The 14897-nt window shown below is 40.6% G+C and overlaps 1 protein-coding gene across 2 annotated transcripts; it reads right to left on the bottom strand.

Moving 5' to 3' along the window:
- Positions 1-1654: 1654 nt before the first annotated feature.
- Positions 1655-9316, bottom strand: mlh1 (mutL homolog 1, colon cancer, nonpolyposis type 2 (E. coli)). Of its 2 annotated transcripts, XM_086045903.1 has the most exons (19): positions 8842-9316; positions 8668-8758; positions 7449-7547; positions 7311-7384; positions 7167-7239; positions 5974-6065; positions 5838-5880; positions 5670-5758; positions 5480-5592; positions 5311-5404; positions 4834-4987; positions 3800-4113; positions 3452-3606; positions 2728-2836; positions 2568-2631; positions 2329-2493; positions 2173-2265; positions 1986-2096; positions 1655-1900 (listed from the first exon to the last, which is right to left on the bottom strand). In XM_086045903.1, exons 1-19 carry the CDS (start codon positions 8949-8951, stop codon positions 1745-1747), a joined length of 2199 nt encoding a protein of 732 aa, XP_085902029.1. In that variant the 5' UTR covers positions 8952-9316; the 3' UTR covers positions 1655-1744. The 2 variants fall into 2 exon arrangements, with proteins under 2 accessions (XP_085902029.1, XP_085902028.1); XM_086045902.1 differs by having other exon boundaries at positions 5311-5592.
- Between the last annotated feature and the right edge of the window lie 5581 nt (positions 9317-14897).

The raw sequence follows: 14897 nt of genomic DNA, 5'->3' as shown, positions 1-14897 counted from the left end.
GGTTCTACCACCATCAGCAGCAAAAAACAAATTAAACGTTTTATCACTGGCAATAAATCGGTCACATCTCTGTGGAGATATTTTGGCCCACTCATCTTTGCAGAATTGCTTTAATCCAGCAACATGAAGTGTTTTCGAGCATGAACGGCCATTTAAAAGTTATGCCTCAGCATATCAGTCAGATTGAAGTCTCGACTTCGACGAGGCCACGTCAAAATCTTCATTTTGTGTTTTTTAAGCCATTCAGAAGTTGACTTGATGTTTTTTCAATCGTTGTCGCGATGCAGAACCCAAATGAGCTTCAGCTTGAGGTCACAAACTAATGGCCAGTCTTCATCAGGATTTTCTGGTGAAGAGCAGAATTCATGGTTCCCTCAATCATAGCAACTCATCCAGGTTCTGAAGTAGTAAGGCAGCCTCAGACCATCACACGGTAAACAAGTTTGACTGTGGTACGATGTTCTTTTTCAGAAATGCTGTTACATTTACGGCAGATGCAACTAGACACACACCTTCCAAAAACCTTCAGCTCATTAATCCATAGAATATTCTCCCAAAAGTCTTGTGACTCATTCAGGTGTGTTTTGCAAAAGATGAGCGTTTGTTGTTTTTGGCGATCAGTGGTTTTTGCCTCGGAACTCTGTCATGGATGTCATTTTTGCCTAGTCTCTTCCTCATTGTTGAGTCATGAACACTGACCTAAACTGAGGCGACGGAGGCCAACAATTCTTTGGAAGTTGTGCCGGGTTCCTTTATGACTTCCTGGGTGAGTCGTCACTGTACTCTTGGGGTCATTTTTTGGCCATTTCTGGGAAGGTTCACTACTTTTCCATGCTTTCTCAATTTGTGGATAATGGCTCTCACCGTGATCCGATGGGAGTCCTAAAGCTTGAGGAATGACTTTGCAAACATTTCTATACTGATAGATGTCAATGTCTTTATTTCTGATCTGTTATTGAGTCTTGGCATTTTGAGATCTTTTGGCAGGCTTCATTTGGTCATTTTTGTCACCATATTTGGGTGATTTCATGAAAATTGTGATTCGCCACAGTAAATTCATGAATTAATAAGGAGGTTAAGTACTTTTCCCCTTAGGGTCAGGTGGCTTTGAATATTTTCTTTCCTTCATAAACTATTTAAAAAGTGCATTTTATGTTTACTCAAGTCAGGGGTGTCAAACTCACTTTAGTCAAGGGCCACATCGTAGCCATGGTTTCCCTATGAGGGCCATTATGACTTGATTACCTGATACAGTATTATAAATATACACAACAAAAATGGATACCTGTACTGTAGTTAGTTTTGAAATCAGAAGCCTGTGAAAAAAACTGTTCTACTAGTTTCCCAATTATTTTACAAGGGGGGTTGGCAACAAAAATGCTTGCAATATCATTGTTTTTAAAAGTAAAGACAATTTGCAATTTTACATTAAGTCGATGCACGAGGCCACATAAAATGCTGTAGCGGCCCTCCAGTTATTAAAGTGGGAAAACTGTGCAACAACAGAATCATTTTAGAAGAGGGCAAATATTTTTTCATGACAGTATTTGAATTCAATCCTCGAATTCAAGAACCTTCTGCTGGATATCAAGGATATCAAATGCTCAAAAAGCATTCCAAACTGTCTCCTTGAAAGTTGCTTGAGCCAAACATGTACAAAGAAGGAATTTGAGTTTAATGACAACATACAAAAAGTTACACAAAGTAAAAAAGGAGCAGCAGCATTTGAGGTTGATCGGGTCATCTAACACCTCTCAAACACTTTGTAGAGATCTGGCAAATTGGCGATCTGCAGCACTGTGCCGTCCTCGCTGATGTGTTTGGGAGGACTGACGAGCGAACGAAAAGCTTTGCAGAGGACGTGCTCAACGTTCCATCGCCACGAGTTCAGCTCTGCATCCTGACGTGACAAAAAATAAATACGAATAAATATCAATGGTGACCTTTAAGTTACACGTGTTGGCAAGCGTCTCGAGTCCTCTGACCTGCCCCTCTCCTGGCTCCGCCTCCAGGATGTATTGCTTCCTTATAGAGTAGAACGCGCTGCACTCTTTGCTGAAGTCTCGGAAGCATTCCTTTTCGTTGTCCCAGTTCACCTGCATGGCGGCAAGCGAAAGACTGAAGGTGCTGTCATGAGCATCATTGAGGAGTCTTAAACTACTCGGCCGTCACCTCTGTCGCCAGGCGGAGGATGAACATGGGCAGACCTTCCATGACAGGCGTGTACTTGTCAAGCAACAAGGGTAGTCCTATTAAATTGCCCTCCTGCAGTGCACAACCGTTACAGCTTGAGCAAATCACCAAAAAAACGTGTCAATTAACCTCAACCTGATCTATCTCCATGGAGAAATAGTCCTCCAGCATCTCTGCTTTCTTCTTCAGGAAGTCCACAATGTACTGAGCCAAGCCTTCTTTGGGTCCATCCTCCTCAGTCCAGCCACTTTCCTCAGAGTCCAAAGCCAACATGGCCAGCTCGTAAATGGGAGCCGGTGTCTAGAATCCCGCAAAGGCCCATTAAATTCAAAAATAAATACAAGTCATCGCAGTGTGGTGCATTTGTTACTTACAGACAGTCTGAGTACACCAAAGTTCCCAAAGTCATAGATGAGGATTTGGTAGAAGAGCTCCTGGCTGCAGCAAAGAGGACAATGACAATGAAGTTAACTACCGGTAAAAAGAAGGTTTGCTAAGTGCGTGTGTGTGTGCGGGCGTGCGCATGTGTGTGACCTTAGTGTTGTGGTGTTGAGCAGGTAGAGTTTAGTGTGATGCTGGATCAGAGTCCACTGAGGGTTGACGCAGCCCACAAACGAGTGATTCTGCAGCATCTCCTGCAGACCTGGGGGCAAATAAGAATTATCATTTTATTGCAAAAAGAAAGAACCAAAAGTAACAGTCACATTTATGACTCAATGCGATTTGGCTAAAAAGTGATGTGGCAGCAGTGTTGCACAAGATATCAGCAATATTGTTCACTTGTCTCGCGCTGCTACAACACACTCTTAAATAGGAAGTCAACTCAAAAATTGTCTTTACAAGAATGTGTTTTATGCACCCCCACGAGTCTAAACACGGCATCCCGATTGATGTTGGCTTTGTGAAATATGAGTTAAGCCGTGAAATCCACCCGTTTTTGTCCATGTCAGGGGGCGGCCATTTTGCCACTTGCCGTCCACTGACTCACTGACTCATAGAATATGTTTTTATAAAAATGATTTGGGAGTTGACTTCCGCTTTCAAACTCATTTACTTCCATTGACACATTTATTTGTCTTTTCACAGACCAGCCATTCAATCCTATTATTTATATATATTTTTTTTTAATTTTCAAACGTTAGGGTGAAAAAGGGTCTGAAAATGTCTGTCAGTGAATGAATTAAAAAGCAGATATGATTGAAAAATCAATAAATAAAATCGGCGACTGAGGCGGGAGTTCACTGTAGCTACTTTGTACCTTTATGTGTGTTGTCGCTAATCTCGTCTCTCAGCTCTTTGACGCTGTTTAGTTTAATGACTCGTCTCTTGGGCGTGGCCGCGGCCGTCAGGTCCTCCTCTCGTCCTTCTCCCGTCTCCTCCTCATCCTCCAGCTGCTCTTTCCTGGGACGCTTCCTAGTATGCAAGACACACGTTCAGCATTTTATTTAGGCTCATGTCGAAATTATTTAGGCCAGTTGGGGGCAGTAGAAATCCACTAATATTACATTCAACATTCACGTGTTCAGCACCATCTATCTATTCATTTTCTAGAGCGCTTGTCTTCTTCATTACTGACATGCGGGCACACACTAAGCGAAGGAGTCACCTTTGGACATCGTGCACTTGTTCGCTCCTCTCCTTCTCACTTTCCGGCAGCTCTGCCTCCATCTGGTCCAGGGCCTCCAGCATGTCCACGTCATCCGGCTCGACGGTTTTGGACTCGGAATCCGCGCCGCTCTGCCCGGCGGGTTCGGGCTGGGGAGGCGGCTTGTCCTTTGGCTGGAGGAAGGCGTCCAGCTTCTGAGCACGACAGTCGGTCCTCACCATCTGATGCGCGTAGACGCGCTCGGCAGATTCCGATGTGCCGCTGGATGACTTGACCTCGCCGACACCACACGCGGGCAGCCCGGGCAGCAACGTCTGCACAGAAACAAAAGTAAGGAAAGTTTATTCCTCTATACAAAGTCAGCCTAATAATGAAAAATATTTGTCCAAGTCATTTTTAGCATACTTTCAAACTATCAAGAAAGAAATAGTGTTCTTGATTAAAAATAATAATAATAATAATAATTAATAAATAAAATAAAAACAAAAATCATGATTTTTCTCGGTCACTAGGTCATCGTAATTTACAAAGGTTGAATTAAAGCAACTGGAGTCTTCATGTTGGTTGAATTTGTTTTTTCATGTTTTCCAGTAATGTTCAAAAATGACTTGGTCAATTATGCAAATAGGCTAACACTATACAGTAATAGAACATTTCATATATAAATACAGTGGAGGAAAGAATAATTTAATCCTGAGTGTAAATGCATTTTAAATCCATCTTAAAAATGTCACTTTTTCCCCCGCATACCTTTGATTAAGCTTTTTTAATCATTCTAAATCCATTTCACAGTACCATAATCTTTTCGCAAATTTAGAAACATACTTTTATCTCTTAACTTTTAAATAAATGTTTTAAATTCTTCTGTTAATGTGTTTAATGTTGTTAATGTACATTTTTTTTCTGCTTTTAACTGCTTAGGGTGTTTTTTTACTTGTGTGAACCACATTGAGTTGCCTTGTGTATGAAATGTGCTGTATAAATAAAGCTATTAAAAAAAAAAAAAAAGTCAAGACAATTAGACTAACTAGTACCTGAGTGAAGTACGTGCGTGAGGAGTTGGAGCCTAGCAGTTTGCCCTCAATGTGCTTCTGAACGCTTTCGATGACGCTGTCCTCGTGCAGGAAATGCACCTCGTGCTTGGTGGGGTGCACATTCACGTCTACATTCTGAGGCGCGATCTCTAAACTGTAGAGATAAGGTCAGACAAAAACATGCGGTAAAGACAGTTCACATTGCAGTGGATGTAAAAAAAAAAAAAAAAAAAAAAAAGTCTACCATAGCAATTTCAGAAAAGGTCTCCTTCATATGTCTGTGCTATAGGTTAAGGTGGCAAAAAGGAAAACTCATCTTATAAGATACCAGCTGAACACAAAAATCACTAACTCAAAATTCGTCCAGACGTGACGATTTCGACAGTAAGATGCCAGAGAACCTTTGATTAAGTCACCTGTGAACTTATTAAATTGTCAAGGAAAATTGCATACCATCTGCCCTCTAAAACGTGTTACCTGAGATAAAGGAAAGGGTGTGTGTTCTTGGGCAGGTACGCGGCGTAAACTGTCTCCACTGCTTTCCTCAGCGCACTCGACTCCACCAGGCGGTCTGAAAGATCACGAGCGCCGTTCGATCCCAATCGTTTCTTGAGCGAGCGACGCTTCCTGCACGCGTGGCACTTACGGTTGATAAAGAGGACCATGATGCATTTCTTGACCGAGTAGTTAGCGTTGGAGACGTAGCCCTTCAGCTTGAAGGCCAGCTTCTGGTCCTCGCAGCCAACCTCAATCAGCTCCCTGGGAACATCACCGATAATCAGCAGAGCGGTGATAGCGGGTTTTTTTTGCGTTTCCTTCCTCGACTTGACACACACCTGCTGACTGCATTGCCAAAAACTCCTCGAATATTATCCACCACTGACGCGTTGGGCAAAGTCCTCACATCTGCTACCGTCTCTCCTTGCTGGAAGAGGGCAGCAAGATGTATGAAGGTAAAAAAAAAATATTATACACTTCAGTTTATTATTGAGTTGTTCTCTCACCTTTTTGACAGAGAAGCTTTTGCCGGAATTGTGTATAGCATACCTACCAAACAAAACAAAATCCCAAACTTTGAAAATGCAAAAAGTGTTGATAGAAGTAACTCTCTGATACGAAGAACAGTTGTCATAACAGCACCTGCTCACCACCTCGACAATCCTGGAGTACTCATCGCTGGGGCTTTTTAAAGCTTTCCTCCTGGTGGACACGTTGTAGAAGAGATCCTCTGCCTGTGCGCAGAGAAACCGAATTATCGGCGCACTTGTTCTCAACATAGCACAACATTGGTACGTCTGCACAATCTAATGGGACAAAAAAAAAAAAAAAAAAAAGACTCTCATGAAAAGTTCTGCCTTTCTGAGGCTAATAATAATTTGACTGAGACAGTTAAAGGAGGCAATCATTTAACACATTTTTTTTGGCCGATTGATTAAAAACATTGTCACCCTCTTAAAATACCGGTGTTAGTCATATTCTAACTTTTTTTTCCTTTTACCTCAGAAATCTCTTCAGAATTACCGTACTTAAGCAGATCATTCAATTCTACCACTGAAAATTAAATTATTCATAAATATTATATTATATAATCAGTATTTGGTTCAGTTTTTCATGTTTTGTAAAAAAAAAATTTTTTTAAATAAATAAACCTTAGGCCATTATTTTAAGCCCCTAATCCGCTGAGCGGCGAACAAGTGCGAATGTTTTTGAAGGCAGCAATTGTTCCGTTCACGTCAGAGTCGTTCAATGTCGCAAATGTTCGCAAAACATTCGCCAACAGTTTTAGTGATTTTTCTTGTCGCAAGGGAATTTTGAACATGTTCAAATTATCTTGCAACAAGACAAGTACAGCGGACATCTGTTGAATGTCTGACAACCATCTGTGACCTTGAACGAACCCTGACAAACCCTGACGTGAACGTGCATTTTTTTTTACCTTCGCTTAGTCAGAAAGGTTCGCCATGAATTAGAGGCAGAACACTGTTTTGTATTATTTTGTCCTCTAATATTGGTTCAACTTTACAACAGAACAAAAAAATCGTACAAATCTTGTTTTTGTTGAGCATAGGGGGATGTCAACAACAACAACAACAACAACAATCAGCAAAAATCGGTCAATTTTAAAAGCACTAAAGCCCAAGGCCTAAATCTGTTAGGCCCTATTCTAAATGATTCATGAATAAATGTGAGTGTAAATGGCTGTTTGTCTGTATGTGCCCTGCAATTGTCTGGCGACCCGTCCAGGAGGGCGTGTGACTCCTCTCGCCCAAAGTCATGTGTGATGGGCTCCATTCACAAGCACCATAGAAAGGTAGTGGTAGTGCCCAACTCACCAGTATTTGCGTTCCCTGGTTTCCAGCGCAGGGTTTCGGAGGGCCTTTCAGTTTCCCGTCACTGTAGATGCCTCTGCAAGATTCAAGAAGCAGCGATGTCATCCATCTCCCTCATTGGGAAACCGATTACGCATGTGGCCATACCTATAGGCGCATTTGGCATCAGATGTCTTTGTTGTTATGGTTACATGGGCAACGTGGCTTATACTGGCCAGAGCCTGCAAACAGTCGCCAGGGAGATGTGAGTATTGTTTCCATGTATGATTGAGTGTCGGTGCTTACTTCTCCTCTGAAGCCGTAAGTCGCGATTGCAGAGAGGTCCTCAAATGTCTGCAGCTTGCTTGTGGTAAAACGCTCGCAAACTATTTCCATGTCTTCTCTCTGCATCGCAAATAAAGAGGTCAGAGCCTTGTAGGGAGCAGTCAGCGCTTCAGATAAACAACTGGATTAGTATTGTTTTTGCCTCGTGAAAGCTGGCCTACTGTGTGACAAGAGACACGAACCAAAGAGCATGACCGGAGCAGTAACAGGATCTAGTGCAACTCCAAATATTTGACATAATTTCATATTGTATTAACTGCCAATTCTCGCTCAAATGACCTCAAATTTTAACAAGATGTGTAAAAACTTAAATTGAATGTTAGTTTAATGTTCTACTTTTCAGGGTGACGAATTGACATTCATTGCAAAGAAAAGGCAATTTGTGTGTTTGAATATGCTCAAACACAGATGAGTTTGCAATGCAAATTCAGTTAAAATTTCACCAACTGAAATGCAGTTTTGGACATGGCACAAAAAAATTGACATTTGTCATAGTTGTTGCCATTACTCGTATTGAACATTTGGCTCCTTGGGTCCGGGTGGCCGGGGGCCTCTACACTTTGTGTGAGGTCCACCCGGCTGATCCGGGCCAGGGGTCTCTGTGATAGCGGCACTCCCTGTGGCCCGTGGACTGTCATTCCCCTCAGCGTGAACGAGCCCCCCTTGGGTACCCTTTCCCATATGGTTCCTCTGTGCCTTGTCATGTCTTTTTTAACAAAGTTTATACGGTTGTGTGCTTTGTGTGTATATGTGGTGTGTGTGTGTGTAGGTGCGAGTGCTGATGTACTGGCGGATATATATCTTTGGGATCGTTGGGAGGGAGGGTGGGAGCGGGTCTTCCTTTTTATGTTGTGTTTTGGACATTTTTACTGGACAGCACTTTGAGTTGCATTCTTTTTGTATGAAAAGTGCTATATAAATAAATTTGATTGGATTTGATTTGATTTGATATAAAAGCACATTGAGGTTCCTTGTGTATGTGCGCTGCATAACTCAAGTCGCCTTGCCTTGTCTAGAATCAAGTGAAACGGAAATATTAAAATTGGAAACTTTAAAATTAAATAATTATAGCACTAAGGAGTGTATACCGACGGACAATTTAGTCGTGCATGTTTTTCAAATGTGGGAGGCACTTGAAAGTGTTGGTATCATCCTTGGGGCGAGCCGCCGGGTGTCCTACCCGAATACCGGTGCCGTTGTCCTGGATCTGCAGCAGCTTCAGTCCACCGTCTTTAACCGTCACCTGAATGTTAGTGGCCTTGGCATCCAGACTGAAACATTTAAAGACACCATGCACTCACTCATTTCGAGCGACAGTTACTTTAGCTGCTGGCTCTGAGTGCGCGTCACTTACCAGTTTTCAATCATTTCTTTAACAGCGTTAGCAGGGCGTTGAATAACCTCTCCCGCGGCTATCCGGTTGACAACCGTCTCGTCGAGCCTCCGGATGACACCCGCCATCATTAACAGGACTCGACCACTTCAGTTTAGTGTGCCAATCCGCTAAACTCTATCGGCCATGCTGTTTACACTTGTCTGTTTACAAGTCGCAATTCGACTTTGGAAGCGGAACTGCGTAGTAAGAGAGAACGGGAATGTACATGAAGACATATCACTCGTGTCCCCAAAAATGCTGATGTTATTTTCACTGTCTCGGCTGCTTTTGTTGCGATATAAGTATTTTGTATATATTCTTACTGTATAAAAAATTACAAAGGTAAAGTAACGCGAATTTGGCTGACGGGTGGTTTGTTCTGTTGCTGTGTTAAATCTGTAGTGCATGTTTAATATGTATTCACGATCTTTGAGGACACTAGCGCGCGCGGAAAATGGGGGTGTCCAACGTCACACTAGAGGAATACGTCATTTCCTTTTTCTTCTTCTTGGGCAAATATATTCGAGCATGAAGCGTGGATAATATGCACAGCGCCCTGTAGGCTGTGCAGTGTGCATGTGAATGCGCTACTTCATTAATTACACTTCCCCCATCATAAAAATAATTACTTTCACCGAACCAAATTATATATAACTGCAATAACTATGTACTGTGTATATATAAAAAAAGGGGGAAAATGACATAGCTGACACATATATATATATATATATATATATATATATATATATATATATATATATATATATATATATAGAGAGAGAGAGAGAGAGAGAGAGAGAGAGAGAGAGAGAGAGAGAGAGAGAGAGAGAGCGAGAGAGAGATGTGTGTGTGTGTGTACGTATGTATGCATGTATAATGTGTGCTTGCAGACTACGATATATAATGTGCGCTTGCAGCCTATGATAGCTGCTAAGGTGTCATGACTTGATGAACTTTGTCATCAAGCAGGATGACCTCATCAGAAAGAAACTCTGAAACGAGGCTCTCCTGAGAGAGGCACTGTTGAGTAATCCAATCAGGCAGAGTTTTGGGGATTTGGTGCAGCCCAAGTGAACTTTGGTCCAGCTTTAAGAAAGTCATTAAAAGTCACTATTCAAACATGTGATGTCATCATGTATATAATGCAGAATTAGCCCTAGAAGTGTCAGTTTTAGTTTTTATGATATCCACTTATCATAAATGATTTACATTCATGTTCTGGAGAAGATGGATTTTAGTCCCATTTTACTCTGTTTTATGAGCACCACACAGTATAGTAAATATAGCTTGAATGGGCTATGAGATGTAGTGGAATTAAGTAAAGAGTGTCAGTTTTGCAGCTCTGTTGCCTTTGGAAAAATTAACCTCTAGCCTACTGATTTCATTTAGCTTCTATCTCAAGTACATTTTTTCATTTATGACCTTACATTCCAGGTTGGCGTCTACATAGGTACTGATTAATAGCTTCATTTCATAGAAACAGTATAAGCATTCCAGGGGATCACTTTGAACACCGACTTGGCACAGGCCGCTACTTCCGCAGCTTGTTGCACTGCTTTTTGAGCATTAGTTTCAGTACAGTCAATAAACAAGCCTCTGGCAGATGCACGGCATAACCTGAAAGGTCACTGAAAGTATGAAGGAATCAACTGAACTGTAACAAATTATTGTCTTTCCATTGTTATGCTTGCTTAGTTAGGCGTGTTAACTTTTGTTACAGTAATAAAGTGTGTGCCACAAGCTCGATATAAGGTCCAGAATTTTTCTGTCATTTAGATTGGCCTGATTGTTGATGTTTCAACATGCATTTTCTTGATTTAAAGTTGTGGTATCTTTACATGTGTAGTTTGTATTAGTTTTAGTTTTTTTTTATTTGCCGTATTTTTAGAGTGCAAGAAAAAAAAATCACTAAGTATTGTGTAATACTGTAAAGTAAACTACAATTTGTTCTTCAGTCTTTCCATATGGCTGTATAGTAAGACCAAAAAAATACATCAAATAAACTCCGAAAGCTCATGTTTGCAATGAATTGCACTATGTCATTTGCACTATAATTATAGTTTTAGTTCATAGTTTATAAATGTAAAATGTTGTTTTGATTAGTTATCATTTTTAACAGCACTCTTGTTTTTTATTTGACTTTGTTCATGAAAATGTTTTCTTTTCCATTTTATTTTTTCATAGCTTTTAATAACCTTGATGGAAGCACGCATTCATATTGGATGACCAGAGCTGAGTTACGAACCCGAGAACTCCTGGCTGTGAGGCAGTTGAGCAAACTAAAACCAAAAGGCAGCATTAAAAAAAATAAATAAGTAAAAAAAAACTATTATGACAAATCCAAAATTCTAATGACTCTGGCTTGCATGTGTTTTCACCAAGTGCTCCAGCTTCTTCCCACGTTTCAAAAACATACGCATCGGGTTAAGTGAAGACCTTAATTGTCCGTAGGTGTGAATGTGAATGGCTGTTTATTTATATGTGCACCAGATTGGCTGGGGCCAGCTCACCTCTGGACCCTAATGAGGACAAACGATATAGAAAATGTATGAATGGTATCTTTGCATCAAATGTGCATTGGAAGGAAATGATGAGCATCCTGACCTGTCTTTGACGTAGTGCAGGAAGAAACACTCTATAAAATGTTGTATGCACAGGATGTGCCTCAGGACACAGTACAATAGAGCGAAATGACACAAAATGGAAGGAAGACATCGCCGCTAAATATAATGCTATGGACTGTTTATGATATGACGTAAAGGTTAATCACTCATAGTTTTTCCATCAAGTTAGTGTTCATTTACTTTTGGAAAGACTGTGAGAGTTCACAAGTGGTTGTGAAGCCCATTTTTTTTCTTTTTCTAACACATACAGCTATGTCATTTTTTCCCCCTTTTTTTTTTTACAAAGTGGGTGCTTGAGATCACAGTACAAAAGTACAAATGCCACACCTATGACGGGTCGCCACTTGTGATGACAAGTATTTTGAAGCATAGAAGTTCAAGTTAACATGGGAGAACAACAGAAAGTCAAACTGAAACGTTTTGGGGTTGGAATACAAAAGGCTCACAGGATCACAGAATGAATTTGACTCCTCGCCGATTAAAAGACAGGTATGACATGCATAACTTGGAATCATTCCACACATTCATGCTACTGTGACTGATACATGGTTGACATTACATTCCACAGTAACAACAGCAGTCACAGTGTGATCTGCTTTCGCATATGAATTTTTCTTTTTTCTCTCTTCTGGTGGTTAAGCTCATTTTATCTGGCTAAACACCTCCAGGTGAACTGGTCCATCACATCACACCCTCTAACAGTACAGAGGATTATATCTTAGAAACACCAAATATTGTGGAAATGCAATCATGTGTGGAATTTGTTACTGCCTCTCCAAATGACACATAGACTGTTGATGTGCCACTGATGCTTCTTGATGAAGAGGCTCCTCAAAGTTCAAATATGTCTGGCTTTTGAGTATTTTGTTGTAATGCTGCTTTATACAGTTTTGCCATCATTTGATAAGCTCATATAATTAGAAATGACATTTTTGTGTGTGAAGCCATTTTGCCAAATGAAATGCATTCAGATCTAATCCAGATTGTGCCATTGAATTAATTAATGAATTCCATTTGGAGAGCCATGTGCATTTATGTTGAGATGCATGTAGTTGTAAAATCCCATCAGATCAAGTTGCGACTTGTTTGCCTGTCCTTCTTTTTCAATCTTAATTAAGATCCCAAACCTAGACAGTCGTTTTTTTGTGTGTGTTTGTTTCCAAACTGTTCCAAATTGTTGAGCCACGCAATGTTGGGCTGCACTATGAGGCAATGAACCTTTTTAAAATGGATTTATCGGTAGGTTGTTGTTGTTCAAATAGTTCACTGACATAAAGTTACTGTATGTTCAGAGTGTGTCTCCCAGCATTGTTAGGTTTGTACTAATTGGTAGTGTCATTAACAGTCATTACCATTTGTTTCATTGCTAATTTGGCTAATTTGACTCCCAGTGTTGTAGTGGCTGGCAGGCCCGTCTCACGTTTTTATTTTTTAATCTCAGCTCCGTCCTTCCTGTGTGGAGTTTGCATGTTCTCACCGTTTTTCTGCGTGTTCTCTGGCTTCCTGCCACATTCCAAAAGGTTAAATTAAGAACTGCAAATTACCCGTAGGTGTGAACCTGGGTGTGAATGTTTGTCTAGATGTGCCCCTGCGACAGGCTGGCGACCAGTGCAGGACGCACCCAGCATTTTGCCCAAAGTCAGCTAGTATAGGCTCCAGCTCATCCATGTCACTAAATTCTATAGAAAATGTATGAATGGATGTTTGAGCTCCTTCATCATTATTTGAATTCCGCTCTCTTGGTCTCTCTTTTTGAACATAACCTCATCTCCTCCAGGAGAGCTCCTGTGCTGCTGCATGAAAGGTTTCACCCAGTAATGAATCTCACAGCTGCTGTGTTTCCTTTTCTCTTTTGTTTTCCAAAGTCACATTTCCTACCGTAGCTCTAAAGAATACCAGAAATACGTCATGCAATTACAGCTTTCTTTCAGTACTTAATCTACTTTCCGTTGAATGACAGAGAATCCAACCAAAGTTCACAAATGTAAAATTTTCATCATGCTGCCCTAAAGCGGAAGTGAACCCCAAAATATTCTTTACAATAATATACTCTATGAGCCCCCACTAGTCCAAACACGGCATTCTGATTAAAATGATTTTTGTGGATTATAAATTAAACAGCAAAATCCACCAATTTTTATCCATCTCAGTGGACGGCCATTTTGACCACTTGCTGTCGACTCAAAATGACATCACAGTCGCTCAGTTTGGTCATGTGACGTCAACAAGCTGAGCTAACAACAACAAATTTATCATCAGAAAGATAATCTACCAAACACAAATTTCAAAACTAGAAATAATGTTTTGAGAAATGCATCTTCAGCACCCAGCAGATATGCACGCATTGAGCACTACGAACTGTATCATATCGTATTCATCATATTGAAGTAAATTTCGTTTGTGTGCTTAGCAAGCAGAACAATGTCTTTTATCAGCATTAACAATACCGGTCAGTGCAAGCACGTCAGTTTGTGTATTTAGTCAAACATTCCTAGAGAGATTTTCTGAAAGTGGGGTTCTATATCTCAGTGTTTGATGCTTCATAACTGAAGCTGTTAGTCACAAAGTCATAACAAATGTATGTTTCTCTCTGAGGTTACAAGGGTCCAATGGCGAATGGTGGTATGTAGTGTAACAACTATCTATGAACATTTTGAACATTCATTTGAGTCTGTCTGTGTGTTTTGGGTGGTGCTTGAAAGGAACAATGAGGGATTGTCTTCAAATCTGCACCTCAGCAGATAGCTTGCATCACTTCCTTTACTTAAGTTACATCATAGTCCATCACGAGGCATGGCTATTTTAGGTCTGAGTTTGGGGCAAACTTCTCACACAATACTACAACATTTGGGTTCTCCCTCTCTCTCCTTCTATGGTTTAAACAAAATGTGCAGGAGAGGTCCTTAATTCCTTAGATTCCAACTTCCAAGATGTTTAATCAGAGAAGATGCATTATCCTAGGTCAGTCATGGTATTCTGGCAATGGCCATTGTTGTAATTGTTTATGTTGCATGAAACGAAAGCAAAGATTCAAAGTTGACAGAGCACTTTAACACCGTGTGCTATTCCTGTGTGTTGTTTATACTAACAGATTTACACATACCTCAACACACATGGTATTTATTCCTATAGGACAAGTCTTCACAACAGTGCTTATTTTGCCTATTGTTAACAGTTTACGTTCTTTCCATTTGCATGTGATACACACCATGGCAACACATGCATAATTGTCTTAAGCTCTTTTTATTGTAGACTCCTAAAATCTTTTATCTGAAGAGAAAGTTACAGGTTTTAGTTGTCTGTCTCTCTTACAGTATATTCCATTTGGTATAAGGTTGTGAACTTGTGAGTATATAGGCACTGTAAAATTCCCAAAGTGCTGCGTTGCCTTCCAGTTTGTGCGTTTGATCG

Source organism: Filicampus tigris, chromosome 11 (assembly GCF_054856515.1).
Source record: "Filicampus tigris isolate MCC_2025a chromosome 11, RoL_Ftig_1.0, whole genome shotgun sequence".
Classification (NCBI taxonomy): domain Eukaryota; kingdom Metazoa; phylum Chordata; class Actinopteri; order Syngnathiformes; family Syngnathidae; genus Filicampus; species Filicampus tigris.
The sequence above is the reverse complement of the archived record's forward strand: the minus strand, read 5'-3'. Positions and strand labels throughout refer to the sequence as shown.